Source organism: Oryx dammah, unplaced genomic scaffold (assembly GCF_014754425.2).
Source record: "Oryx dammah isolate SB20612 unplaced genomic scaffold, SCBI_Odam_1.1 HiC_scaffold_11232, whole genome shotgun sequence".
NCBI classification, from domain to species: domain Eukaryota; kingdom Metazoa; phylum Chordata; class Mammalia; order Artiodactyla; family Bovidae; genus Oryx; species Oryx dammah.
In genome coordinates, this window is record NW_024080625.1 from 648,542 (window position 1) to 676,428 (window position 27,887).

Genomic DNA, 27,887 nt, shown 5'->3' on the forward strand with positions numbered 1-27,887 from the left:
GTATGGGAACCCCACTGGTGCTTCCAGAACTGAGTTTGGATGAGACGGAGGGAGGGAGACACCAGGAAAAAGTCATGCTGAGGGAGAGGACTCCAGGCTGAGGCAGTCTGTGATCTTACAGCTGTTCCTGGAACACTCCCAAACCATGTTTATGGGGAGCTCAGAGAGGCTGTCAGTCTGCTGCAAAAGGGCAGAAAGAGGACAAATTCTATAGACAGAACATTATCTTAGGGCTGAGGATGAGACCTGGGGAATGGTAGGGGAAAGAAGCTTCCAGAGAGCCTGCCTGGGAGAGGAGGGTAACCAGCCAATGGTATCATCTGGTAACTGTCTTTCTACCGTGGAGATTCCCTGAAGTGATCCCTGATCCCTGGAAGGGGGGCCTTAGGGCAGAGGACAGTGCAGGACTTAGCCCCAGGACCCTCAGCCAGGCAACTTGGACTAGACGCAGGAGACCTAGGTTTGATCCCTAGGTGGGGAAGATCCCCTGGAGAAGGGAATACTACCAACCCCAGTATTCTTACCTGGAGAATTCCATGGACAGAAGAGCCTGTCTGGCTACAGTCCGTGGAGTCCAGGAGGTCCCAAAGAGTTGGACACGACTGATTGACCAACACTGTTGGGGCTTCCCAGGTGGTGCTAGTGATAAAGAACCTGCCTGCCAATGCAGGAGACATAAGAGATGCAGTTTCAATCCCTAGGTCAGGATGACCCCCTAGAGGAGGGCATGGCAGCCCACTCCAGTATTCTTGACTGGAGAATGCTATGGACAGAGGAGTCTGGTATTGCAAAGAGTCAGACACTGAAGACTGAAGCTACTTAGCATGCACGCACATTGGTTAGGCCACATTCTCAAAATACTCTCCATTCTCCTGTCTATAGAGGGTGTTAGCAATCCTGTCCCTTTGGGACCAGGGAAGATTTGAAACATCCTATGTAACAGGGAACACACTCCCCTCCCCTGCCCCAGTGGGGCAGCAGTGATGGCAAGTCAGAGTAAAGCTCCAAGGGAATAGGGCTCAGGCTGTGCTCCAGAGGCACTGGGCTTCACAAGGTGAAGGGACCTAGAGAAGTCTGGAGTGCTCCGCTTTTGCCCAGGGTCAGTCTCACTTCAATCCCTGATCCCCCAGGAGGCCTCATCTAGACTGTTTTGGTTCCTGAATAATCAGTATGTTATTCAAGCTGGTTCTGTCTAGTGGCGAGGCGGTAACATGAAGGGCTCTGAGGGCCAAGGGCTGGCAGGTAGCTCGTCTCAACCTCATTTTGCCCTTCAGCTTCCGAATCCCAAAGTCCCAGGCCCATTCTTCCAGTCTGGACTTCAACCAGCTGACACATGCAGTACAGCCGCGTCAATAGGTGTCAACCTGAAACTGGACCTGTGCCTGATTCATCCAGGAAGCTGAACCCAAGAGGCAGAACAAACACCCCTAAAGCAGCTCCTGCCAGGCCTGGGGTGAGAGGTTGTCTGGCCAAACAGACAGCAACTTTGTTTGTTTTGCCCTCTTCATGCCCCTCCCCACTTGCCAGACTCCCTCGTTCCTTTCTCCGTGCCCATCTCTGGGTCAGAAGCTCTGTGGGTTTTTTCCAGATGACGCAAGAAGGTTGTTTAATTTATGTACTTTTTAGTGAAGGTGATTTCTGAGGAAGAGACTTGGGTGTTGAAAGAGGTCCAACCGAGTTAATAAGGGGGTCCAGCAGGAGCTTCTGTGAAAAGAAGCCAGAAATGGGAAGTGGTCCGAGAGTGGGGATTAGATGGAACAAGGGGGCCAGAGATTTCTGGGACCACCCCTTCCCCAAGGAAGTGCCACCAGACTACAATTTAGGCAAGTCCTGTTCTCCTGGGACAGCTCCAGCTTGACTTCACTATCTACATTCTTGGCTAGTTTGTTGTTTTTGACACTAATTGGTGGACACTCAAGACCATTAAAGTTTGGTTCATTTTCCCCCACCCCAACCCCGATACAAACGCAGAACAACGTGGGAATTCCCTTTCAGAGGAAACAAGAAACGGTGCAGCTTTAAGAGAAAGGGAAGGGAAGAAGAGGGTTCTGAGTCAGATCCTCCTGCCATTGGCTGCTAGAGGGGATCCCACTTCAGGGATTGGCTGTGACAGAGTCCGCCTTCTCTTGTGATTGGCTCAGCCATGGCAATATAAGGTGGCAGTACTGGCCTCCTTCTCAGTCGGAGAGAGGCAGGGCATCCGGCTGGGTAGTGTGCTGAGACGCACCTGGCGTAACCCTCTCCTTTCTGAATCCGAGTCCAGGTCCCGCGGAGGCTGCAGCCATGAAGGAGAGACGGGCCCCCCAGCCAGTCGTGGCCAGATGTAAGCTCGTTCTGGTGGGGGATGTGCAGTGTGGGAAGACAGCAATGTTACAGGTGTTGGCGAAGGACTGCTATCCCGAGGTGAGTTGCTAGCCCGCCCGCCGGCCACCTTTCCTCTTTGACCGCCTGCTGCTGCGGGTAGATTCCCACCTGCCTAGGGGAGCTGTTTCATCCCACCGCACCCCTCCCCATCCTCAGCCGCTTTCTGGCTGGAGGACCGCCCTGCCTTAGCTTCCCCTGAGACCTGTTCCACTTCTGCCGCCCAGCTGGCTCCTCCTCACCTCTTCACCCATAGGTCCCTGATCAAATCCCCTCCTACCTCTCTTCATCCTGGAGTCTGCTCTTGGGAGAGGGAACTGGAGGCATTTGAGAGTCAGGGGTTTCTTCTTGACGTAATACCTGCCGTCCCTTCACCCATTCTATGCGCTTGTCCTCAGGCAGGCTTCTGCCGCCCTGCTGGTCCAAGGGACCTGTGGAGAGAAAAAGAGCTAGAATTGATTTGTGGCTCTGAAATTTGGAGACAGGCAAATCTGGGGACAAGAGGAATCCGTGTGTGTGTGTCTGTGTGTCTGTGTGTCTGTGTGTGTGTGTGTCTGTTTGTGTGTGTGGTGTCTCCCTGACCGTCTAGGATATGGGGAGATTGTCCCTGGCAGGAAGTCTTTTACATTTCTCACTTTGATGGAGCAAAGTGCCTGAGCCTCTACACCTCTCTCTGCTGTCCCACGTGGTCCCTCCTGCCCCAGGTATCCTCTCCTTTCCTGCCACGTTAGTGTCTCACTAGGGTGAGTGGGTTCTTGTGTAGCCAGCACTAACTGGAGGGTTCTGAGGGTTGGTACGTCCAAGGTGTGAATAGTTCCTCTCTTTTCACAGACGTATGTGCCCACTGTGTTTGAGAATTACACAGCCTGCTTGGAGACAGAGGAACAGAGAGTGGAGCTCAGTCTCTGGGACACTTCAGGTAAGATTGCTGGCCCTAAGTGCCCCTTTCCCACCCGCACTGGTCTGTTGCAATTGCTCTCTCTTAGAAATTGTTTTTCCCTCTGACGGGGGGGGAAGGAGTATGGTGCTTGCCGGGAAACTGAAAGAGAGAGACCTGAAGATTCTTTGGCCGGGGGTGGGGGGGTGGGGCTTGGCTAACTCAGTTGGCTCATCCAGGGGTGCAGAGTGGATGAACCCCAGAAGCTATCACTTCTCTTGGTCTGGCTCCATCCTTTGGAGAGCTGGAATGGGGAGGTGAATGGACCCCAGAAGACTACTGGAGAAGGCAGTTAGCGCTTCTGCATTTCCACACTCTGCCCCCCAACACACGCACTCACAGCCTTTACTGCCCCAGAGCAAAGCCAAATAAGAGGCAGGAGGCAGTGGTGGCTGTGGCAGGGAGACAAGTCTGCTTTGGGGGAAATGTTGCTCCTGACTCAGTTTTCTCTTCCGCATTTCATCTCTGGCCACTGCTGCCTGCCTGCCTGCCGCAGCTCAGCCCCACTGTCATGCCTCTGCGGCTGAGGGCTGAAGCGATGCATCGTCAGTGTTTTGGAGGGTGGGGGCTCAAATGGGTCATGGTCATGTTGTACATAGCAGGGGGCTGTTGGCTCTGACTAGGCTGAGGTAGAAGATGCTCTATCTTTCTGGAACGTGAAAAGCAATGTTTTAAGTCTCTCATCCCTAAATCTTCAGTGCTAGGCTATCCTTTGCTTTTCACTCTGACCCCCTTTCCATTATCTCTTTACCCCAGCCCTTTTAAAATAGACTGAGCTCGGAATCATAATTAAAGGCTGAAAGCCAGAAATAAGAGAAAGAAAATAAAATCCATTTATCTTCAAAAATGCTGAGTTTAAAGAGGAACTATAAATCACTAGGGGTTTCCTGTTACATATAAATATGCCCTCCTACTCCTCCAAAGATCTATTATTCCCATCATCCAATTTTGAGGATTGGAAAGACGAGGTAGGATATGGGTAATCAGAAAATGAGACATCCCCCTTGCTCCCCACTCCCCAAAACAGGACAGAAATTCCTCCACCTGGTCTGCTTCCCCCTGTTGCAGTTCCAGGCATTGGGAGCCAGGATTCTGATTATCGGGACTGTGCTACGCTGGCTGGATTGAGCTGGAATGCAGTTCAGCTGCATGATATATGGGTTTTCATCTGCTGTACTCTGCCCACCTCTCAATCTTCCCAGGATCTTCCTGCAGCTCATCTCTTTTCACTACCACCGCCCCCAAAGAGCCCCTCCCCCTCCTCCCACAGTCAGAATGCAGTCCTGGAATCCCAATTCAGATAATGGAAAATCAGCAAGGTGGTCTCTATTCCCTGTGCCGCATCCCCACCCCCCAAGTTCCCAGAAGATGCCGGCTGTCCGTCGTGGCCTCAAACTCCCTCTTTCAAATGAGATGCCCGTAAGGAAGGAGGAATGGCAGGGCTGTGTGGGATGGGGCTTCCCAGCACTGGGGCCATTATTCACTTGCTGGTCTTAGGGGAGAGGGATCGCTTAGAGCCAGAAGGGAGGCCTCCTCTCCTCCTCCTTCCCCAGTGCTGCAGTGTTCCCTTTGCTCAGTGATACTGTGATGAGACCCCACTTCATCCCTCAGAGAGGGATGGGGGCTGATTACTGAAGGAGCAGGCAGTTATCTCAGCTCCCCTCTACTCCTTTTTTTGAACAACCAACCCCCTGCCTCAGCTTGGATTCCCCCCAGTTTCCATGGCGATTGCGGTTCAGGGAGAGGGGCTGCTTGCTATTCTGAGCACGGATTGTCTGGGTTCCAAAGCTGCTACTGTTCCTTCCCCAGGGTGGAGGGGGGCAGGTTCAACCCCCAGCCTTCTCCCACATTGGACCACCTGGGTCTGCACTGCCTACTCCCCTCCCAGCGATGGACCCTTATTCGAGAGCCTCTAAATCCCAGCTGTTGGTGTTGCTGTCTTTGAGAATGCCTCCCTGAGATCTTGGGACAGGGGGCTGCAGCTTTCCTTTTGCCCTTTCCAGTGTAAGCTTATTTGGGTGGGAGGAGCAGTGGGACCCTGAATTCCTGATGCTGTCCCTTCCCTGCCTGCCTCCTAGAGTTCTGACCCCATGGCAAAGAAGCAGGGCAGCCAGTTATATAACAGGCAGACGTGTTTCTTCACTGGGGAGACCCTGGAGCAGAAGCCAGGAGCAGAGGTTGGACATCAGGCAGATTCTAGAAAAGAGACCTTAAACAAGGCCTGGTCTCTGCAGGAGTAGGAGGCGCTTCCCCTGGGACTCAGAAAACTGGTGGACCTTCAATGAAGCCCACTGTAGGAGATCCAGACAGGGCCCGATTATACTTCACCTCCCTTTTATTTTGCCCCCTTTCCCTTTTTCAGGATTAAGGAAGATGACCTTCTTGTAGTGTCTCTTGGCAGGTGGTCAGGTGCCAAGCTTCCCATTGCAGCACGTTCCCCCGGGAGATAGGTGGGGCCCTCTCCCTTAAGGGACCAAGCATAGTGTTCCCAGTGCTCTTTGGGTTTAGGCCTCTAGGGGAGGGAAAATGCCATGATTTACCATCAGCTCTCTCTCCCTGCTACCAGGATCTCCCTACTATGACAATGTCCGTCCACTCTGCTACAGTGACTCGGACGCAGTATTACTGTGCTTCGATATCAGCCGTCCAGAGACTGTGGACAGTGCACTCAAGAAGGTAAGACTGAATGAATTCTACCATCTCTAGCTCAGCTGGAGAACAAAAAGGAATCTTGGGGACCTTGTCATCTAACCCTTCTTGTGTAGGAAGAAATTGAGGCCAGGGAAGGAAGAGATTTTCCCAAGGCCACACCATTAGCTACAGTTCTGGGACCAGAGGGGCTGCCCAGGTGGTTCAGTGGTAAAGAATCCGCCTACCAGTGTAGGGGCACGGGTTCAGTTCCTGGATCAGGAAGATTCCCTGGAGGAGGACATGGTAACCCACTCCAGTATTCTTGACTGGACAATCCCATTGAGACAGGAGCCTGGCAGGCTACAGTCCATGGTGTCGCAAAGAGTTAGACACAACTGAGCCACTAAACACTGGGGCTAAACCCAGATCTCCAGTCCCTTTTCATCCTGCCTTTGCCCCTGTCCTGCACTGATCTGCCAGAGGCCCAGCAGGGAAGGGTGGTGTTGGAGACTCAGGAAATGAGGGTTGAGGGTAGAGAACTTTCTGGTGATATGGTTTGAGAGTCGGAGAAGGGGCCTTTGGGTGGCAGCTTTACAGACCTTGATCCCAGGCCTTCTGGGACTTAGCCAGGCAGGCCTGAGCTGAATTGCTGGTAGGAAATGCCTCGGTCATGGTAGTAAGGTCTACCCATACTGAGGAGTCCCAGGAAACCTTGCGGAACTAGCCCAGTTTCCCAGAAGACTCCGGGATTATCTCCTTCCCTTGGAAAGAGACTGGTTGGCTTCTTGGCTTTCTGGACTTGTGCAGCCCTTTGGGTTGAGGGGGTGGACCCGTGCCCCATATGCCTGGTGGAGAGTGAGAGATTTGTCCCTGTGCTCTCTTTGGAGACTGGGCCGTTGAATCTGGGGACAGACTCTTGGGTCAGCACTCCTGTGGCCCCAAAGGCCTCATGGGCAGGAAGATGATGTAATTAGTGCAGTGGCGATGCTGTGACTCACAGGGAGGGCTGGGCTGGGGATAAGCGGAATGGTGTATGTGATGTTGCCAACTGGGTTCCTCCGGTGTCCGTCAGCCACTGACTCTCCCTCCTTCCTCCTTCCTGTCTTCTTGCATGGCTCTTCAGTGGAGGACGGAAATCCTTGACTATTGTCCCAGCACCCGTGTCTTGCTTATTGGTTGTAAGACCGACCTGAGAACAGACCTGAGCACTCTGATGGAGCTGTCACACCAGAAGCAGGCACCCATCTCTTATGAGCAGGTGTGTGTGTGTGTGTGTGTGTGTGTGTATGTGCACGCCCATGTGTGGGCTGGGAGTTGAGCTAGGGAAGGCTACAGGAGAGGGCTTGGAAAATGGCTCTTGCTCACACTCTTTCACTATAGCAAGAGAGAATTGGTATTCTGGGGGGCCATCTATAATCAGCAAACTAGTTACCTGGATAGAGGTAGTGGATACCAATTTGCTCAGATTCATACTTTCCAGGTGGCGCTAGTGGTAAAGAACCTGCCTGCCAGTGCAGGAGACAAGTGATATGGGTTCCATCCCTGAGTCAGGAAGATACCCTGGAGGAGGGCATGGCTAACCCACTCCAGTATTCTTGTCTGGTGAACCCTATGGACAGAGGAGCCTGGTGGGCTACAAACCACAGAGATGCACAGGGTTGGACACGTCTGCAGTGACTTAGCATGCACGCAGGCACAAACGATAGGTTTTCAGGGAGCCATTCCTGTGTGTGTCACTGTTTCTCAGGTGGTTTTTTGTGTGTATGTGTGGACCACCTTCATTAGAATCACTAGAGGTGTTTGTTAGATTCCTGACTCCTTATCTGCAGTCATTCTGGGAGAAAAGTATGGGAGTTACATTATAAATTAAGTCCCTGGATAATTTCCTATGCACATGGGAAGGTAAGGATCATTTCTTCAAACCAGTCTTTCACATTACAATCATCTGAGGAGTTCTTAAAAATACTAATTCCGAGGCCTACCCCCAGAAATTCCGATTTACTTGTTCTGGCATCAATATGGTTTAAAAATGTTCCAGATGATTTTAAGGTGCAGTCAGGCTTCACTCTCAGAAAATAATCAGTAGAGGGTGGTGGTGGGAGCCTGGCGGTTGGGTCCCTTGGAGCCGCCCTGGGGAGGACCACTACCCTGAGAAAGCAGGGTTTCAGAGCCATTTTGGGTCACTGCATGGATGACCTCACTTCTCCTGCAGGGTTGTGCCATTGCCAAGCAGCTGGGCGCAGAAATATACCTGGAAGGCTCAGCTTTCACCTCAGAGAAGAGTATCCACAGCATCTTCCGGACGGCGTCCATGGTGTGTCTGAACAAACCCAGCCCGATGCCCCCGAAGAGCCCTGTCCGAAGCCTCTCCAAGCGACTGCTCCACCTCCCCAGCCGTTCTGAACTCATCTCTTCCACCTTCAAGAAGGAAAAGGCCAAAAGCTGTTCCATTATGTGAAGTGGGGGTTGGAGAGGGGAGACAACCTCCCACTTCCTCCCTTGGGTTGCAGAGGCACGGGGAGAGGGAGGAGGAGACAATTTAGGACTCTGGACATGAGATTTTCAGATGGCCACGGTGAGGGCTCAGAAGGAGACAGGAACGAGACAAGGAAAGAGCCAGGCCCGGCTTGAGGACCTGACACTGAGAAAGAACCATCACACCCCAAGCCAGGCACTAGGTGGTGGAGGGGGCAGCTGTCCCCGTGCCCTCTGCTCCAGTGACAGAAAAGGTGTGGGGGCTTGGGGGGCATGCTGGCCTCACGGCTTTGGTTGGGGGCCTACGGGAGCCTCACTTCAGCATCATGCCTCTTCCACACAGCGTTTCCATGCAGGCCAGGGGATGGGAGGGGTCCCTGAACCCTTCCCTTCCCCTCTGAGGAGGCTGCAGAGGAGTGGAGAGTGGGGAAGCCAAGAGGCAGCTCCCTTGGGAGCTGAGCCCAGGTGCTTCATAACTGGTAACTGAAATCAGAAGGCAGGAGCTGGTCAGAGCCACCGAGAAGGAAACCTCATCTTTGCATAGCCCATGCCTCATGGAGAGGTGACATCATACATTCGCATGCTTCTCGCCTGAGTCCCCAGGGTCCAAGGGAGAAGCCCCAGACCCCCTTCTCTTGCAGTGTGGGGGTGGTGGTGCTGCAGGAGGCAGGGCTGGGTGGGGGTCACCAGACTTTTTCTGCCCTTAGGGCAGTATAGCTGGCATTTGTTTTATAGACTCTTGTCTTTGGAATTGGGGGGAGGGGGGAGTGTTTCAATCTGTTATATGTTCTGTGTTTAAAGAAGAAAACCTATTTATTAATTAAATATATAAGACATACAAAGAAGTAGACTCCGTTTTCTTAGTTTCTTTAGTTTCCTTTGGTCTCTGATACTGAGGAGAAAGTGGTGCTGGGGTTCTTTCTGTGCATTGCAGAGGGGCTGCCTCCACTATTCCCTGGCACCTCCAGCAAGGATCTGCTCCCTCTCCCCACAGCCCTGCTTCATCCCCTTCCCCACCCATTTCTTGCTAATCTAGTGAGGCTCTCCTTACCTCTGGGGCAAGGTTTCTCAACGTGGGAACCAATGACATTTTGGAGTAGCTACTGCTTTGTGGTGGGGGCTCTCTTGTGCACAGGAGGATGTCTAACAACATCCCTGGCCTCTCCCTGCCAGGTGTGTATAGCACTCTGAGTTGTCCCAGCCAAAAATGTCCCCTGCATTGCAGGTAGATTCTTTACCATCTGAGCACCAGGGAAGCCCAAAATGTCTCCAGATGTTGCTAAATGTCTCCCAGGGCAAAGTCATTTGGGGTTGACAACCATTGCCCTAGAGAGTCTAGAGGAGAGAGACAAAATCCAGTGAAAGCATCAGTTGGAGAGCCAACCCCACCCCTACAGAAAGTGGGCAGGCTGAAGCCAAGGCTGGGAGGTTCCAAGGGTTCAGGTCTCCTCTGAATTCAGCGTGAGGTGATGCCTTTTGCTTTCTTGAACTTCTAATTCCAAGGCCTGTTGATGGCAGCTCAGGGGCCTTATCATCTCTTTAGCTGCTTATAGCTCCTTTTTTCTAAGTTTCATACTGTACTGGAAATAAAAATTTACTGTGTATTGTGTACTTACTACTATGTGCTCACCATTGTGCTGAGTGCTTTACCTTATCGCATTTTTTTTTGGATTTATTTTTATTTTTTTTGATTTAGTATTAAAAAAATCCTATGGTAGTTTATTTACAATGTTGTATTCTGGTATACAGCAAGGTGATTCAGTTACATATTATTTTTCTTGTCCATTATGGTTTATCACAGGATATTAAATATAGTTCCCTGTGCTTTACAGTAGGGCCTTGTTGTTTATCCACCCTATGTATAATAGCTTATATATGCTGACCCCAAACCTCCAATCCTTCCCCCTACATTATCACATTTCACCTCATAAATGAAAATAACATTTATTAAATGTTTACTATTGGTTAGGTGTGCTTATAAGTTCTTTATGTTACTTATTCTTGTGGTAACCCTATGATGTACTAACGCCACTCTACAGACAGGAATACTGAGGTTCAGAGAGATTAATGTGCTTAAGGTCACACAGCTAGAAAGTGGTAGAACCTGAATACAAATCCAGGCAACCTGGCTGTAGAACCTGCACTTAAAAAAAATGAACCATTTAATTTTTTTTTTAAATTGAATGTCTTTAAATTCTATAGTGCTGTGCAATTTTTAAGTTTCACACACATGATTTCAAATATCCCATATTCTCCCCTTCCCCCCTATATCGCCCCTTCACTCTCCCCACTGGTAACCAGTAGTTTGTTCTCTACAGAACATGCACTTTTTACTGATCTGCTATCCTATGGTTATAGTGGTGTCAGTTGCTCAGTTGTGTCTGACTCTTTGCAACCCCATGGACTATAGCCTGCCAGGCTTCCCTGTCCATGGGATTCTCCAGGCAAGAATACTGGAGTGGGTTGCCATTCCTTCTCCAAGGGATCTTCCAAACCCAGGGATTGAACCTGGGTCTCCTGCATTGCAGGCAGATTCTTAACTATCTAAGCCACCAGGGAAGACCATGCTATCCTATCCTGTGAGGCAAATGGTCTTATTCCTATTTTATAAATGAGTAAATAGAAAAGCCAGAGATGCCATATAACTTGCACAAGATCGTACTCTAGTAAATAGTGGAGTCAGGATTCAAACCCAGTCTCAGTGTTAACTAATTCCGTGAGTCCTTTACTGCTAGCCATGTGGTACTGAAATAGGAGACTATACTTATGAACCCTAAAAGAATGTAGCCACTTTGTCTCCATCTCCAAAGATGCATATTTGTGAAAGAGCTAGCAGGGTAGGACAAACCATGCAAGTATCCTTTAAAAAAAAATTTTTTTTTTTGGCTGCTCTGCTAGGCATGTGGGGTCTTAATTCCCTGACCAGGAATAGAACCCCCGCCCCTTGCATTGGATATGGAATCTTAACCACAGGACTTCCAGGGAAGTCCTGCAGGTATTCTTTAAACTCAATGTCTCACAAGTATCATGAGAAAGCTATGTGCAAGTACTAGGGAACTCTGCCTCTATGCACTTGGACAAGCTTAACCAATTTTCTGGGCCTCAATTTACTATCTTTAAAGATGTTTGAGAATGGTAGCCTGAACATGGGGACAGCATCTACGCTGAAGTTAAATGAACTTGGAGTTGAATCCTGACTTCATTCTTTGAACTATGTGGACTTCAAAGGTATAATTAATCTTTCTGAGCCACAAATCTCCTTATCACTGAAATGGAGATAATGCCCATTTTAAAGTGTTAGAACCAGTGAAGTAAGTAATGTAATTTAAGTATCCAGCACAGAGCTGGGCAGTAGAAGATAACTTAGTAAAGAGCAGTCGCAGCTCTACCCCTTGGTCTGATTGTTAGTTCCAGTCTGTGAGTGGAGAGCCCTCTAGTGTTCACTGGGTGAATTACACCTAAATGATCTTGGACAACTTTTTCCTTCCCTTTTCTGAGGTCCAAAAGGGCAGATAAAGGCTTCAGAGTTCTAAGAGCAGAAGGATGCCTCTCCTGGGGTTACTGTTGGACTTTGTGCAGTGAGGTTCCGAGTTTTAGGTTATTTGGGCTTACTCCAGGCTCTGCTTCAGCAGCACTGAACACATTCAGAGAGAAAAACCAGACCAAGAGCCATGTGGGATTGAAACCCAAAAGCTTGTGATGGGAAAAAAGGAAAGGAAGGAGACATTAGTTACTTCTGGTCCGTGGTGCTGCAAAGAGTCGGACACGACTGAAGCGACTTAGCATGAATGCATCTATCTAAACCGTCCTAGAAGTTGTCAAGATTTTTGTTTTGGGGAGGAAGGGAGGTAGAATTATTAACCACAAGATCAAAGAGAAAAAAAAACAAAAGTACAGTTTTTTGGGGAAAAAAGCTCATTGGAGGACTGAAGAGAGGGAACTAGAGAGAGAAAGAATAAAAAGTATTAAGGTAACCCAAACAACTGGCCAGATTCCAAAGAGCGAGAAAGTGAAAAGGGCAGGTCCTATCTGGGATGTTTAGAAAACCAGGTGCCACAGCCCGGAAGACACTATCTTTCCAAGAGGTGCAATCCACTGTGTGAGCTCATTTCAAAATGTTCAAAATGTTGTAACAGTAACTACGGTGTTAGGGCGGGGGCCAGGGTGGTTAATATGTTCTCCCAAAGCTGGGATAGTCTCACACAATGAACTGTCCCACCCTCACTGGTAAATACTAGGCTGCTCCTGTAACTTAAATTTTCATTTGTCCATCTGTAAAATGGGGCTAATAATCTATCTCAAAGATTTTTTTAAGCCCACTTTTCCACAAATGGTAAAGTATTTATTGCTGTTAGTACAGTTGCTAGTTACAACTAAGTGCTATTGATATGTATTGGACTTTCCTGGTGGCTCAGACGGTAAAGTGTCTGTCTATAATGTGAGAGACCTGGGTTCAATCCCTGGGTTGGGAAGATTCCCTGGAGAAGGAAATGGCAACCCACTCCAGTACTCTTGCCTTGAAAATCTCATGGACTGAGGAGCTTGGTGCAGGCTACTGTCCATGGGGTCGCAAAGAGTCGGCACGACTGAGCGACTTCACTATTGATATGTAAGTTCAGTTCAGTCGCTCAGTCGTGTTCGACTCTTTGCGACCCCATGAATTGCAGCACGCCAGGCGAGTTCATATGTAAGGAAAGCCTTAAATTACTCCGTTGTAAGCCACGGGCCATGATGTCGTTAACTATAGTTTTCGGGAAAACCAGCATATTCCAGGAGGGCTGCGCCCGCAGAGAGAAAAACCTTCTGATGAAAGTCCACCTATGGAAAACTCTTCCTCCCACAGACTCAAATGTTTGGCGAACCACATTGCCCAGCGGCCTCCGTGTCCAGGGACCGGCGCTCGCGCTGTGCATTCGGGGATTGGTAGTTCTCGGCCCCGCGTTGTTGGCCTGCGCTGCCCAGGACCAGGAACTCGCCTTCCCGGCTTGCCGCGCGGCCGAGGGAGCAGCCCGGCGACCAGGAAACGGGAAAGATGGCGACTACTCGGCGACGTTGAGGCCGCGTTGGGCGGTTTGAGCTCAAGAGTGGTGAGTCTCGGGCAATGGAAGCGGTTTCCACGAGCCTGCAGAGAAGGCGAGAATGAGGGCACAGCGGTCTACCCTGTCTCTGGGACGAGGCGAGGAAGAACGCCATAGGGAAAGGGCACGAGCTTGGAAAGATCTATCCGGCAGGAGCGAAGGGGCGCGGGCCCCAGTGGGAGTGTTGGCTCCGGCGGGGATAGGGCAGGTCCCTGGACGATGTTACGGGTCAGACCTTTGCCCATGCGCACAGCACCCGTGATATCCTCAGTCCGATCTTATTCTTTCATGTTTGGAGTAGCCCTTGCTCCAGCCAAACTGAAACTCTGGCTTTTCTCCCATAACTAATCATGCTTTCCCGCCTCTGCGCCTTCTGTATTATTTCTTTTGCCGGGAATGACTTATTTCCGGAACCCTCAATTACACATCTTCAAATTCTACCTATATTTTAATATTCAAGAGCCATTTCCTCTACACTCTTTCCAGATTTCCTTTTTCAAGTGAAAGGAAACTTCTTTGAACTCATCTGAGCCTGCATCTTGGTATGTGTCTCATATCCTCCATTGTTTTGTAAGCTTCCTGTGGACAGGATCTTCCTGATTTCCTTTTGTAACTCACACTGTGCCTAGCACTGTGCCTTGCATATGGTGGTTGTTTGATAAATGCATACTTCATTGAATGAAATGAAGTTCATTCAATGAAGTTCCTCAGTGCTGTCCTGCAAGCACTGAGGAACTCAAAGATCCGGAGGTTTGTGATGAGTAGAACCTACAATAAAAGTTGCCTGTGCTTACTGTCTGCTTATTTGCACTTCTCATTTTTTTCTAAACTCATTGCACTCAGGCTTTTACTCCCATCATGCCATTAAAACAGCTCTTGTCATCTCTGTTTTTACAAAGGCGAGGTGACTCCTTTATCTTCCAGTCTTTCTCCACTTGACACAGATCAGCATTCCCTCCTTGAAACACATTTTTGGCTTCTGTGATGGCATACTTTACTATCTTTTCTTCTTTTTCACTGGCTATTGTTTCTTTCCAGTCTTTCCAATTTTCTTCTCTGGCTTCTATGCCTGACTTCTAAATGTTACAGTGTTTCAGAGCTCAATCCTGGGTCCTCTTTTTAAAACAAATATTTATGACTGAGTTGGGTCTTAGTTGCAGTTCCGGTAGTGAGGGGGTGGCGGCGCCGTGGTGTAGGTTTTTTCTTGCCAGCGCTTAGGCTCTCTAGTTGGGGCAGGTGGGCTTAGTTGCTCTGCAGCATGTGAGATCTTACTTTCCTGACCAGGGATCCACCCTGTGTCCCCTGCATTGAAAGGTGGGTTCTTAACCACTGGGCCACCAGGGAAGTCCCTGGGTCCTGCTCTGTTTTCTTCCTAACTAGAATGCCTACTTAGATAATAATCATTTAGTATCCTATGGTTTTAAAAGCCATCTGTATATTGATAACTCACATTACTGTCTGCAACTCTCTCATAAGTTCCAGAATTGCATTTTCAGCTGCCTTCCTGGAATCGCCACTTGGTTTTCTTACTGACATCTTCCATTCACCGTGATCAAAATGAAACATTCGATTTCTTCCTCCATCTTCTCCTTCCCCAGTCTTCTGCAGTCACTAATGGCGCTGTGAGCCATTTAAGTTGGTCAGGCCATACAGGAGTTTGGGTGTCTCCTCTTTGCTTCCTCCCTTCATCAGTAAGTCCTGTTAGCCCTGTCTTCAGAATCTGCCTTGAGGCTCTCTTCTTTCCGTCTCCACTCTCACTTTCCTAGAACAAACCACTGTTACCTTTGTAAAAATTTTTATTTATTTATTTGGCTGTACCGGGTCTTAGTTGCGACACAAGGAATTGTTTAGTTGTGGCATAAAACTCTTAGTTGTGGCATGTGGAATCTAGCTCCCTGACCAAGGATCAGGCCTGGGCCCCTTGCATTGGGAGTGCAGTCTTGGCTACTGAACCACCAGAGAGGGCCCTACTGTTATCTTCTGTCCAGACTACCATAATAGCATTCTCAGTGGTTCCGTGTCCATTTTTGCCTTTTGCAAGTCACCAAAGTGATTCTTTAAAAATATAAAATAAGACCTTATTACTTCCGGTTTAACACCTTTCTAAGGTTCCCACTGCAGTTAAACTAAAATCCAAGTTCTTCTAGCCTGCCCTAAAACACGTTTCCGTGATCTGACTCCTGCCTACCTCCTTGAACGCATCTTGAGCCAGTTTTCCCCTTGGTCACTGCCACTTCTGACCACGTGGGTATTTTTTTTGGCAGTGCTGCATAGCTTGCAGGATATTAGTTTCCTGACCAAAAATTGAACCTGGCCCTGGCATTGTGAGGGCCTAACTATTGGACCACCAGGGAATTCCACACGTGTCTATTTTTAGTTAGCAAACATGCTAAGCTAGCTCTTGCCCCAGTGTCTTGCTGTTCCTTCTACACAATAAATTCTTTTCCTTGATTTTTACAGACTCTCTATTTCTCATCATTCAAGTCTCAGCTTACATGTCATTTAAAAAATTCTTTCCAGAGCCCTCTTGTTCATGCTGCTCCCCACCACACACCCTGCTTTGTTCTCTTCATTAGCACTTATACTGTTTGAAATTCTCTTATTTTCTGCCTAACTGCTGTCTGCTTCACTAGAATTTAAGCATTGTGAGTTCAGAGGCTTTGTTTTGCTTACTGCTGTGTCTCTAGTACTGGAATAGTTTCTGGCGCCTCTCAGGTACTCAGTGAGTATTTGTTGAAATAATGGTGATGTCCAGGATTGCCTTTCCTCTGATTGTTTTCTTAGGGCTATAAGTGAAAGAGACATAAGTATAATGTCCATGGTCTATGCATGATGTACTGGCAATTCTGAGGTAAAATAGGTTGTCTCCAACTTTTTAAAAGTGCTACTTGTTCATTTTTCTTTTCTTTACCCTCTCCCTTCTTAAAGATACATGACAGGAATTACATGGGAAAGGGGGATTGTAAGCTGAGGTTAGGGAACTGTTATTGCATGGGAACCATTTGGAGATAAAGTAAGTTTTGAGAAATATGTCCTGAGGCTTAGGAATGATGATGGTGATGGTAGAATAGAGGCAGATTCAGACTTGCTGTCTGAATTTAGCACCTCGCTGAAATAGATTTTGTAGTCTAAAGGGCAGTTGACAGTATGATATGGTGTTCAGTGTCCCCCAGGCAGGATGGGGACAGAACAATTCCTGCTCAAACTTTTTGTGGGACTGGATCATAATCAAGGCTGTGAAAATCTGTGTACGGAATGTCAGAACGTCTGTGACCTCTAGTTTTTGGTATACTTCTTCCTCCCTCCCTCCTTGCTCTACTCCATCCCTCCCTCCCTTATTTTTAATTCTAAAATAATCATAGATTCACAGTTCAGTTCAGTCGCTCAGTCGTGTCTTGACTCTTTGTGACCCCATGAACTGCAGCACGCCAGGCTTCCCTGTCCATCACCAACTCCCAGAGCTTGCTCAAACTAATGTCCATTGAGTCGGTGATGCCATCCAACCATCTCATCTTCTGTCATCCCCTTCTCTGCCCGCCTTCTATCTTTCCCAGCATCAAGGTCTTTTCAGATGAGTCAGTTCGAATCAGGTGGCCAAAGTACTGGAGTTTCAGCTTCAGCATCAGTCTTTCCAATGAATATTCAGGACTGATTTCCTTTAGGATGGATTGGTTTGATCTCCTTGTAGTCTAAGGGACCCTCAGGAGTCTTCAACCCCACAGTTCAAAAGGATCAATTCTTCAGTGCTCAGCTTTCTTTATAGTTCAACTCTCACATCCATACGTGACTACTGGAAAAACCATAGCTTTGACTAGATGGACCTTTGTTGTAAAGTAATGTCTCTGCTTTTTAATATGCTGTCTAGGTTTGTCATAGCTTTTCTTCCAAGGAGCAAGCATCTTTTAATTTCATGGCTGCAATCACCATCTGCAGTGATTTTGGAGCCCAAAAAATAAAGTCTCTCACTGTTTCCATAAGACATAGATTCACAGGAAATTTTAAAACAAAAGTGCATGGAGGTCCTATGTACCTGTCACCCAAGTTTTTGCCATTGCATAACTAGAAGTACATTTCTTTTAATCTGTGTAAAAGTGAGTTTCTCTTCTATTTGAACTTAGGTTTTCCTTGAGGTGCTGATCATAATCCCACATCTCAAAATTAAACTCCTTTTTTCTCTTTTGAGTTTTTTTTTTTTTCTTTTGAGTTTTCTTTATGTGCCCAAGATAACTTATCTCCCTTAGATGTAGTTTATTGATCCTAGTGGGCTGGCAGATACAGTAGATTCCTAAGATGAGCAATACGAGATATTTCTAGAGATAGCTAGTATACTATTCATTTGGTAACTTTCTTTTAATACTCTTGCAGTTTAATTATAAAAATTAGGTATGCTTATTGTACACTTTTGGAAATGAATATATACAAAAATGAATCCCAGAGAGAGAGTATTAATAAATAAGAATGGGCCTCTGGAGCCAGACTGCCTGAAACTCTGACACTTAACACCCAGGTATCCTTAGGCAAGTTACTTTATATATCTGAGCTTCAGTTTCTTTATCCATAAAGCAGGCACACCACTATATCTACTTCAGAGGATTGTTTTGAGATTAAGTAAATTGTTTGTAAAAAGTTCAGAAAAGTACCCAGTACATAATAAATACTCGTCTTATGCACGATAGATGGCAGGAGAGCTGGCTGATAAGAAGGACCGTGATGCATCACCTTCCAAGGAGGAAAGGAAGCGATCTCGGACTCCTGACAGAGACCGCGATAGAGACCGAGACCGGAAGTCTTCCCCATCTAAAGACAGGAAACGGCATCGTTCAAGGGATCGGCGTAGAGGAGTCAGCCGTTCTCGCTCCCGTTCCCGATCCAAGTCTACAGAAAGGTAAAGTAACTTGCTGTGTGTTACCTGGAAAGGGAGTGTACATTTCAGACTCCTTTATCCTTGGTTCCTCTGATGCCTCCATATTGGGACATGAGCCTGTCATAGGTTTCTCTACACCTGGGGACCCAGTAGCTCTTAAAGGTAGAGAGGAAACTTGTAAGATGAAGTTCCCAGTGATTGAGGAAGATAGTTCATCTGTTCACACAGTCCATGGCCTCTCATTGTCATGAGTACTTAGCAGTACAGTTTGGAGTTCTAAGACCTTATTAATAGAATTCTCTCATAATTTCTTGGGAAACACATTTTCTAATTTGTAAAATATTACTTTGGGAAGAAGAGAGCATGGGAACCTTCTTAGGACTGCAGTGCAGGTCCACAGGAAATATCACATGATTTCTTAATTGCTCTGTCTTCAGAGATCGCCGGCACAAAGAGCGAGAGCGAGATAAGGAACGAGATCGGAATAAGAAGGACCGAGACCGGGATAAGGATGGGCACCGAAGGGACAAGGACCGCAAGCGATCCAGGTACCTGACTGATTGGAGTGGGCTTTAGGGCAACGCCCTCACTGCTTCTTCTCTGTATCTCAGCTTGCCCAGCTTCACGGGGAATTTTCCACAGTGAATCCTGTTGGTAGTTATTGCAGAGCTGTCTTTTAGAAGGCACACATCTTCTTTAGAATGTATAATCAGTTAGTGAAGTCACAGCCCCTTGAGGGTCCTCTTGTTCTTAGAATTTTGAAATTAGTTTGAAAAGGTTACTAGCCAACAGAACATTCCTATAGCTCCATCAGACCATTCAGTTTCCTACCCAGAATATACAACATGTACTTGTTGGGTTAGCTTAATGTGCCAATATCTTGATCTCTTTGTTCTGGAAACTTTCTATACAAAGGTTTTATTAGGCTCTGAATATGTAGGTTAGAATTCAGGGCGAAGGATAGAATCCTCATAACAAACACTGTGGTTATTTGAGATCTCTTGTATATTAAGATTATAGCAGATATGGGGGAAAGATTACTGGGACTGATAGGAAGGAGAAGTGAGCAAAGGAATATATAGCAGTATCTGGGAAGGGTGTGGGTGGTGGCCATGTTGGCTGAATTCATTGTGCATTACAAAGTAAGGCAGGGTCTTTTTTTTTTCCTTCTGATGTGTATTTGTTATTTGGAGGAATTTTTTTTAAATTGAAATATAGTTGATTTACAATATTGGGTTAGTTTCAGGTGTACAGTGAAGTGATTTCAGTTACACATATATTTTTTTTTCCAACTCTTTTCCATTATAGGTTACTATGAAATATTGAATGTAGTTCCCTTTGCTACAAAGTAAATCCTGTTGTTTATTTTATATATAGTAGTGTGTATCTATTAATCCCATACTCCTAATTTAGCCCTCCCTGCCCACTTTCCCCTTTGGTAACCATAAGTTTGCTTTCTGTGTCTGTGAGTCTGTTTCTGTTTTGTAAATAATTCATTTGATTATTTTTGCAATTCCATGTATAAGTGATATTATCTAATATTTGTCTTTCTCTGTCTGACTTACTTTACTCAGTATGATAATCTGTGTCCATCCATGTTGCTACAAATGGTAATATTTCATTGTTTTTTGTGACTAATGTTTGGAGGAAATATTTTTGATATCAGTAGTTAAGACGCACTTCCCAGAGGAGATTAGTCTCAGAAAAGGAGGTTCAGGTATCATGGGGGCAAGACAGGGCCATCATTGGTTTCAGAGCAGGCGGAGTGACCAGGCCTGCCAAAGGAACTTCAGGACTTGTTGGATGACCATGGGCCAGTCTTGTTGAGTCATGGGAAAACTTCCATTGTCTTTTAGGGGGCTCAGTCTGAATCTCATCCAGGAGCTAGAGTAACAGTGATATGGGGAGTTCTCTGGTGGTCCAGTGGTTAAGACTCCTCACTTCTGCTGCAGTGGATCCCTGGTTGGGGAACTAAGATCTCACATGCTTCACAGCATAGCCAAAAAAAAGTGATGTGGACTGTTCCCTTATTCATTTGCCTTAAAGTTTATCTCCTGGCCGTGGAAAGGATTTTAAATCTCGGAAAGACAGAGACTCTAGAAAGGATGAAGAGGATGAACATGGTGATAAGAAGCCTAAGGTAAAAAGAGGAAGAATTTTTTTTTCCCTTACCATCCTTTTCAGTTTAAGCCTGACTTTGTTGTTCTTCAGAGGGAGAGAGCCTCTATGGACTGAAGTCCTGTGTTTTATCTTCAGGCCCAGCCATTATCCCTGGAGGAACTTCTGGCCAAGAAAAAGGCTGAGGAGGAAGCTGAGGCCAAGGTAAGAGCTTGAGGGTCTGTATTAGTTGCCTAGGGTTGCCACGACAGAACATATGGACTGAGTGACTTAAAGAACAGAAATTTATCTTCTTACAGTTCTGGATGTTAGAAGTTCAAGATCAAATGAGGTTGTTTCTTCTGAGGCTTCTCTCCCTGACTTTTAGGTGGATGGGTTTTCCATCTTCACAGGCTCTTCCCTCTGTGTACAGGCCTCTGGTGTCTCTGTGTGTCCAAGTGTTCTTATAAAGATACAGTTAGATCTGTGTAGGGACTATCTTTGGAGCCTCATTTTACCTTAATCACCTCTCTAAAGGCTTTGTCTCTAAATACAGTCTACTCAGAGGGATGGGAGTTAAGGGCTTCAACATCCAGATTTTGAGGGAGACATAGTTTAGCCTTTAACAAGGTCCCAGGCCTGTTTGTATTTTCCTTACACATTTAGTGCCTGAACAGGTATTTCTGGGCCCTTTGCCATCTCACCACAAGTGATGTGAGTCTACCCTGTCCCCAGATCCTTGTTAACAGTTGTAATCTATTTTGTAGCCCAAGTTCCTCTCCAAAGCAGAACGAGAGGCTGAAGCCCTGAAGCGACGACAACAGGAGGTGGAGGAACGGCAGAGGATGCTTGAAGAGGAGAGGAGGAAAAGGAAGCAGTTCCAGGACTTGGGCAGGAAAATGTTGGGTTCGTTTCCTTACCCCGTGGCCCTCGCTGGGGGTAGGAAAGGGTGGGACAGGATTGCAATGTCACTCAGAAGGGCTTGAGACCTGTTTGAGTTTGGAGGAGGGTGGCTGGGGCACATTCATGAGAAACATCTCTTTCTGTTAGGTCTTCATTTCCCTTGTATCATAAATGTCCCCCCTTCCTTTTTACTCATTTGGTGTCTGCTGTTTGGATGATCTCCATGCCCTCTTTTTTCTTCCACTGAGTTCTTCTGCAGCTTTGTTCTCTTTGGTCTGCAGAAGACCCTCAGGAACGGGAACGTCGGGAGCGCAGGGAGAGGATGGAGAGGGAGACCAACGGGAATGAGGATGAGGAAGGGCGGCAGAAGATCCGGGAGGAGAAGGATAAGAGCAAGGAGCTGCACGCCATTAAGGTTTGGGCCCCACCCTCCACACACAAATGAGGTTTAGCTGTGTGACCGTTCTGATCTCCGTATGTGAGGTTTGGGCCTCCTGCTTGAAGGGCTTTGTGTTTTGTCCCTGGGCAGGAGCGTTACCTCGGTGGCATCAAGAAGCGGCGCCGGACAAGGCATCTCAACGACCGCAAGTTTGTCTTTGAGTGGGATGCGTCTGAGGACACTTCCATTGACTACAACCCCTTGTGAGTGGTTTCATGCCTCAGTGCTAGGTCTTTTAAACTAGGCAGTTGCTAGAGAGAATAAGTGACTACAGAGATAGGAGTGAGATAGGCTGGGACGGGGAGATGGGTAAAACAATAGTCAGCCGGCCCTCTGGGTGGGAAAAGACTCTGACCGAAAGGGGAACTGGTACACTTTCAGCCTTGTGCTTAGCAGCTTCTTCTCTTTTCCTCTTTCTCTGTCTCAATCCCAGGTACAAAGAACGGCACCAGGTACAGTTGTTGGGGCGAGGCTTCATTGCAGGCATTGACCTGAAGCAGCAGAAACGAGAGCAGTCGCGTTTCTATGGAGACCTAATGGAGAAGAGGCGGACGCTGGAAGAAAAGGAGCAAGAGGAGTGAGTGGTCAGGGCTATGGGTTCAGGGGCACAGCCGAGTCTACAGGAAGGAGATGGAGGATATGGACCCCATTTATTCCCTGTGTCCTGCTCCAGGGCGAGACTCCGCAAACTTCGAAAGAAGGAAGCCAAGCAACGCTGGGATGATCGGCATTGGTCCCAGAAAAAGCTAGATGAGATGACGGACAGGGACTGGCGGATCTTCCGCGAGGACTACAGCATCACCACCAAAGGCGGCAAGATCCCCAACCCCGTCCGATCCTGGAAAGACTCCTCTCTGCCGCCGCACATCTTGGAGGTCATCGACAAGTGTGGCTACAAGGTGAGACGCGCAGACTGCCCGAGGTCCGACATGCTGCCAGATTCCAGGGGCACATGCTTAATTTGCGAACAGAAGACTTTGTTCCTTGACTGTTTGGTGCCTCCTCTGCCAGTGGGCACCAAGGTGATGTTGTTGTCAGTTTCTGAAGTATTGTTTGTTGATTGTGTTTCTTCTCGGGTCCCATACCTTTTCGCAGTGCTTGGTTTCTTCCCATTGTGCCCACCCTGACAGCAGTAGTCCAGGTAGCATAATTCTGTACCCAGTGTCTGTACCCGTTGCTATCTCTGGGTCACTGCAGGAGCCGACACCTATCCAGCGCCAGGCAATCCCCATTGGGCTACAGAATCGTGACATCATTGGAGTGGCCGAGACTGGCAGCGGCAAGACCGCAGCCTTCCTCATCCCACTGCTGGTCTGGATTACCACTCTGCCCAAAATTGACAGGTGAGAGCAGCCAGCATTGGCTCCTCTGGGCGGGAAGGGTGAAAGTGCCAAATGAGCATTTGGTCTTCTTTTTAAGTCTGTAATCAGAAGGGCCCTTCTTCAGTTAGCCTGGGTCAGATATTAGGGAATAATTGGATCATGATATCAAAGAAGCATATGGTTATTTTATTGCTGGTACAGATCACTTCTTGGAGTGCTTGGCTGTCCTGGAGTCTGATTTTTAAGAGCACTTGTTGCATTCTTTTCCCACCACCCTCCCCATTCTCATAGCTGCCCTTAAGAGTGACTTTATCTTGCTCCTGTTTGTGGTTGGATGAGAACCAAAGCTCATGAAACTGCGGGCTGCCCCATTTACCACAGGATCGAAGAGTCCGACCAGGGCCCTTATGCTATCATCCTGGCCCCCACTCGTGAGCTGGCTCAGCAGATTGAGGAAGAGACCATCAAGTTTGGGAAGCCGCTGGGCATCCGCACTGTGGCTGTTATTGGCGGCATCTCCAGAGAAGACCAGGGCTTCAGGCTGCGCATGGGTTGTGAGGTTGGTTCACCTAGCCAGCAGCAAGCCCGCCGTTTGGGATGGAAGTGTTTCTAGTTCTGCCATAGATGTACAGTAAATGAAAAAAGGGGCTGGTTTATAGATATGTGCTATTATTTATGGAGGACTTAGGCACCAGGGATTGTACTTTGCACATCATTGTCACAACCACCTTAAGAGAATGGATAATGGTACTTCCATTTTACAGATGAAGCTGAGGATCAAGTTAATAACTTGCTCAGAGTCCTAGCTGGTGATGGGCAGAACTGAGATTCATGTCTGAAGGCTGTGCTCTTAATCACTCTGCCAGACTGCGTCATTGATTTTGCTTTGCATTCTTCTCAGGGTAGAAGGAGAGCTTTTTAGAAGAGGTCTGCTGGAGGAATTGAGTCTTCTGCAGGCTTCCTAATCCTACTATCCAACCCCCTCCACCGTATCACTTAGTCTCTCTTCCATCTAAGAAAGTTCCTGTTGATGTTGCCTCTTCCATCTAACCCCTGGACCTTACCCAGAGACCCCATTCACTCCTGAGAAAAAAAATCCAAGTGATTTCATGCCAGTTCTCTGGAATTTTCACTCCCAAACCTAAATAGAGTTTGGGGGCCAAGTTTCTTAGCACTGGGCATCTGTTGCCCAAGTAGGTGGATAGTTGACAGGACGGGAAGGAAAGAGTACCTGCTGGGGCCACACGTGACTCCCCTGTGCCCCCCAGATAGTGATCGCTACCCCGGGACGTCTGATCGATGTGCTAGAGAACCGCTACTTAGTGCTGAGCCGCTGCACCTATGTGGTTCTGGACGAGGCAGACAGGATGATTGACATGGGCTTTGAGCCAGACGTCCAGAAGATCCTGGAGCACATGCCTGTGAGCAATCAGAAGCCGGACACAGATGAGGCTGAGGACCCTGAGAAGATGCTGGCCAACTTTGAGTCAGGAAAACACAAGTACCGCCAAGTAAGGCTGCTTCCCTAGGCCGGGAGAAGTTGGGCAAGTTGCCAAACCTGCTCCAGGGCCCTTGCCCTTGGTGGGCCAGAGTACCTGTTTCCAGAATGGTGAGGCATGGCCACATACGACCGTGCACGAGCAGTGTAGCCTCTTAGCCTGGAAAGATGATTCTGGAGAGTCACGCTGCTGCTGCCGCGGGTTCTCCAGATGACTCAGCCCTTCTTCTATCATAAGGTAGAAGAAAGTACTCTGCTGAGTAGCCACTGAGGAAAGAAGTGGGAAGGCAAGGGGCAGTTTTCTGAAACACTGTTTCCTGTCCAGGCTCATTTTCTGTTCTTTAGTTTGGGGTGTGCTGCTTGTGCTTATGGTGGCATGTGTGGTGTGTCTGCCTGCGCTCAGGGCTAGACCTCTTGTTTTCACAGACAGTCATGTTCACGGCCACCATGCCCCCAGCCGTAGAGCGTCTGGCCCGGAGCTATCTTCGGCGACCTGCTGTGGTGTACATTGGTTCTGCAGGCAAGCCCCATGAACGTGTGGAACAGAAAGTCTTCCTCATGTCAGAGTCCGAAAAGAGGTATGGGGGCACCTGAGTCGGGAAAGGGAGAAGAGACTTTTTAGTGCGAGTGGTGGCTGGAGGGGTGATTGTTCTACCACGTTGAAGAGTTTCTGTTTTCTTGTTCAGAATTCCATGGGCATTGGAGATTCTGGAATTGGTGTTTGTAGATCAGGGTTGGGCATTTCACTTGGAGTAGAGGGGTAGTATGCGTGTAATTTTTCTCATCCTTTTTTCTCCAGGAAAAAGCTGCTGGCAATCTTGGAGCAAGGCTTTGATCCACCCATCATCATTTTTGTCAACCAGAAGAAGGGCTGTGATGTTTTGGCCAAATCCCTGGAGAAGATGGGGGTGTGTCTGGCAGGGGAGGGCAATGCCTCGTCTCTTTGGTGCTGCTTTCTGAAGCTAGTTGGGCCCCCTGGGCTCCTGCTTTCAATGCCGACCCATTCTTGAACCTTTACAGTATTTAACAAGTCAGGGTCAGAGGGAGAGGGGTGGTAGATGGGGTCAGTTGCTGTGACTCCCTGTCTGTTCCAGCAATGCCAGCCACAGCTGCCTTGGCTTTTCCTCCAGGTGGGCTGGGGCCAGGGAGAGACATATCCTGGCAGGATCTGAGCGTGTGGAGTGGAGTGGGTTGGAGTGTTCTGTTACCAAGTATTTTGGGGAGAGGGGATGGCGTGGTCAGGAGGCAGATGTTAGTGATCAGTGTCCTTTACTCCTGAATCTGGTGTTTGAGGGGAAGGGTGTGTCCTCTCCACTCAGCGCTGAAACGGCCTTGAATTTCTTGGTCCCTGCTTTCCATCCTCATCTTGCCCTCATTCTCCCTTCCACTACTTGTCATCTGTCTTGACTCCACATCTCACCCCGATTGCCCTACCCTTAACACTGTCCTGTCTGTCTGCCGCACCCCCGTCTCTCCCATCCCTTTCCTCGGCTCATCTGCTCCCTTCGTACTTCATTTGCCCTTGTTCTCCCACCTCCTTCCCCTTCCTTCTCCCTCTCCTCTCTGCAACTCTCCCTCCCTGTCTACCCCCTCCTGCCTTCTGTGTCTTTCTGTGATCCCATTGCTCTTTCTTCACCTCACCGTTCTTCCAACAGTACAACGCTTGTACGCTGCACGGTGGAAAAGGCCAGGAGCAGCGAGAGTTTGCACTGTCCAACCTCAAGGCTGGGGCCAAGGATATTTTGGTGGCTACAGATGTGGCGGGTCGTGGTATCGACATCCAAGATGTATCTATGGTCGTCAACTATGACATGGCCAAGAACATTGAGGGTGAGTGCAGGGGAAAGCAGCTTCACTCCAGGTAAAGGGTGATTCCCTGCCTGGTTCTTCTCGAATATCTCCACCGAGGGGGCCGCTGCTGTCAGGTCTCTCAGCCTCGAGCTTGGGGTTGCTTGTTCCTGTGAGAAGAGCTCCTGTCCCTCAGCGCCTGGGACAGCACTCTGTCTTCTGGGTGTGAAGAGTGGAGCTGGGCCACACTGTCCGAGTGTTATAGGGTGACCTCCATCAGCAGTGCTGCTGGGGAGAGCACTGTGGGCCCTGCAGGTTCAGGCAGCACAAGCTGTGTTTACTGCCCTTGGAGGTGTGGAAGGGAAGAGGGTGCCTTTAGAAGTGGAGGCTTCAGACACTGCCCACAGGGCATCTGGCCTGGTGCCCTGACATTTCTCCCCCTCCCCAGATTACATCCACCGCATTGGCCGCACAGGACGAGCAGGCAAGAGTGGTGTGGCCATCACCTTCCTCACCAAAGAGGACTCTGCTGTGTTCTATGAGCTGAAGCAAGCCATTCTGGAGAGCCCAGTGTCGTCCTGCCCCCCAGAGCTAGCCAACCATCCTGACGCCCAGCACAAACCAGGCACCATCCTCACCAAGAAGCGCCGGGAAGAGACCATCTTTGCCTGACACAGCACTCGCCCCAGGCTTCAAGGCCACGCTCTGGAGCCTGTTCCTCAGGAGCCTTACATCTCTTCCCAGGCCCTCACTCCTCCAGGGGCTTAGGAAGCAGTCAGACTCCCTGGCCCAGGCCCTCAGGGCTGAAGGAGCCTGAGTGCAGGTCTGTCAGAGGGGAGGAAGCTGCTCTAGGAGGCAGGCAGAACAAACTACCAGGGATTTGGCCCAGCTCTGCCCCTCAGGCGGGCTTTGGGATTGCATCGGGCCATCAGCTCTTGCCAGTTAAAGGGGCAGCCAATTGGCATCGCCTCCCAGACTGAACAAAAACCTGGCTGCTGGGCTGGGACTTCTTTGGCACAGACTTGACTGCCTAAGCCACGGCACCATCGTTGCCCTAGATGACCCAGGGAATCGGGTACTGAGGATTATGGACCTTGGACTCTTATCGTCATTTTGACAGCTGTTTGCCCTTTTGGATTATAAAACAAGTTGAGAGCCTTGTTTAGAGTTGTGCACGGCCCCTGTGCCAAGGGGTGTTGTGCACTCGAGGCGTCCCTCACCCAGGGAATTTTTATAGTAGATGAGGGGACAGGGTGAGCTGGCTGAGTCCATCTTGAAGTCAGTGAAATTTCTGTTTTCTACTCTCTGAGAAGATGAGTTTGTATGTTCTGAGAATAAATACACGAATATGAAGGCTATGTTTAGTTCTGGCTAAACTCCTCTCCCAGGTCCTCCCTAGTGCCACAGGAGACGGAAGGACAGCACTGGGCACGGTGGGTTGACTTGGGAAATGAAGGCAAATCACATCCAAAAAAGATCCTTGGGTCTAGGCTG

At 48.5% G+C, this 27,887-nt stretch overlaps 2 protein-coding genes across 3 annotated transcripts; both read left to right on the plus strand.

Moving 5' to 3' along the window:
* The first annotated feature begins 2,178 nt into the window (after nucleotides 1-2,178).
* On the plus strand, nucleotides 2,179-9,251 carry LOC120861288 (rho-related GTP-binding protein Rho6). Its single transcript, XM_040236918.1, has 5 exons — nucleotides 2,179-2,403; nucleotides 3,193-3,280; nucleotides 5,865-5,974; nucleotides 7,053-7,187; nucleotides 8,142-9,251. The coding sequence occupies exons 1-5, from the start codon at nucleotides 2,284-2,286 to the stop codon at nucleotides 8,385-8,387; spliced, it is 699 nt and encodes a 232-aa protein (XP_040092852.1). The 5' UTR covers nucleotides 2,179-2,283; the 3' UTR covers nucleotides 8,388-9,251.
* Nucleotides 9,252-13,377: 4,126 nt separating this feature from the next.
* On the plus strand, nucleotides 13,378-27,746 carry LOC120861290 (probable ATP-dependent RNA helicase DDX23). 2 transcript variants are annotated; one of them, XM_040236920.1, is made up of 18 exons: nucleotides 13,387-13,491; nucleotides 13,969-14,024; nucleotides 18,159-18,367; nucleotides 18,784-18,894; nucleotides 20,393-20,486; nucleotides 20,603-20,668; nucleotides 21,211-21,349; nucleotides 21,628-21,761; nucleotides 21,876-21,988; nucleotides 22,219-22,362; nucleotides 22,459-22,684; nucleotides 22,983-23,128; nucleotides 23,489-23,666; nucleotides 24,376-24,618; nucleotides 25,032-25,183; nucleotides 25,405-25,513; nucleotides 26,261-26,435; nucleotides 26,842-27,408. In XM_040236920.1, exons 3-18 carry the CDS (start codon nucleotides 18,159-18,161, stop codon nucleotides 27,063-27,065), a joined length of 2,463 nt encoding a protein of 820 aa, XP_040092854.1. In that variant the 5' UTR covers nucleotides 13,387-13,491; nucleotides 13,969-14,024; the 3' UTR covers nucleotides 27,066-27,408. The 2 variants fall into 2 exon arrangements, with proteins under 2 accessions (XP_040092853.1, XP_040092854.1); XM_040236919.1 differs by lacking the exon at nucleotides 13,969-14,024 and having other exon boundaries at nucleotides 13,378-13,491; nucleotides 26,842-27,746.
* Nucleotides 27,747-27,887: the final 141 nt, after the last annotated feature.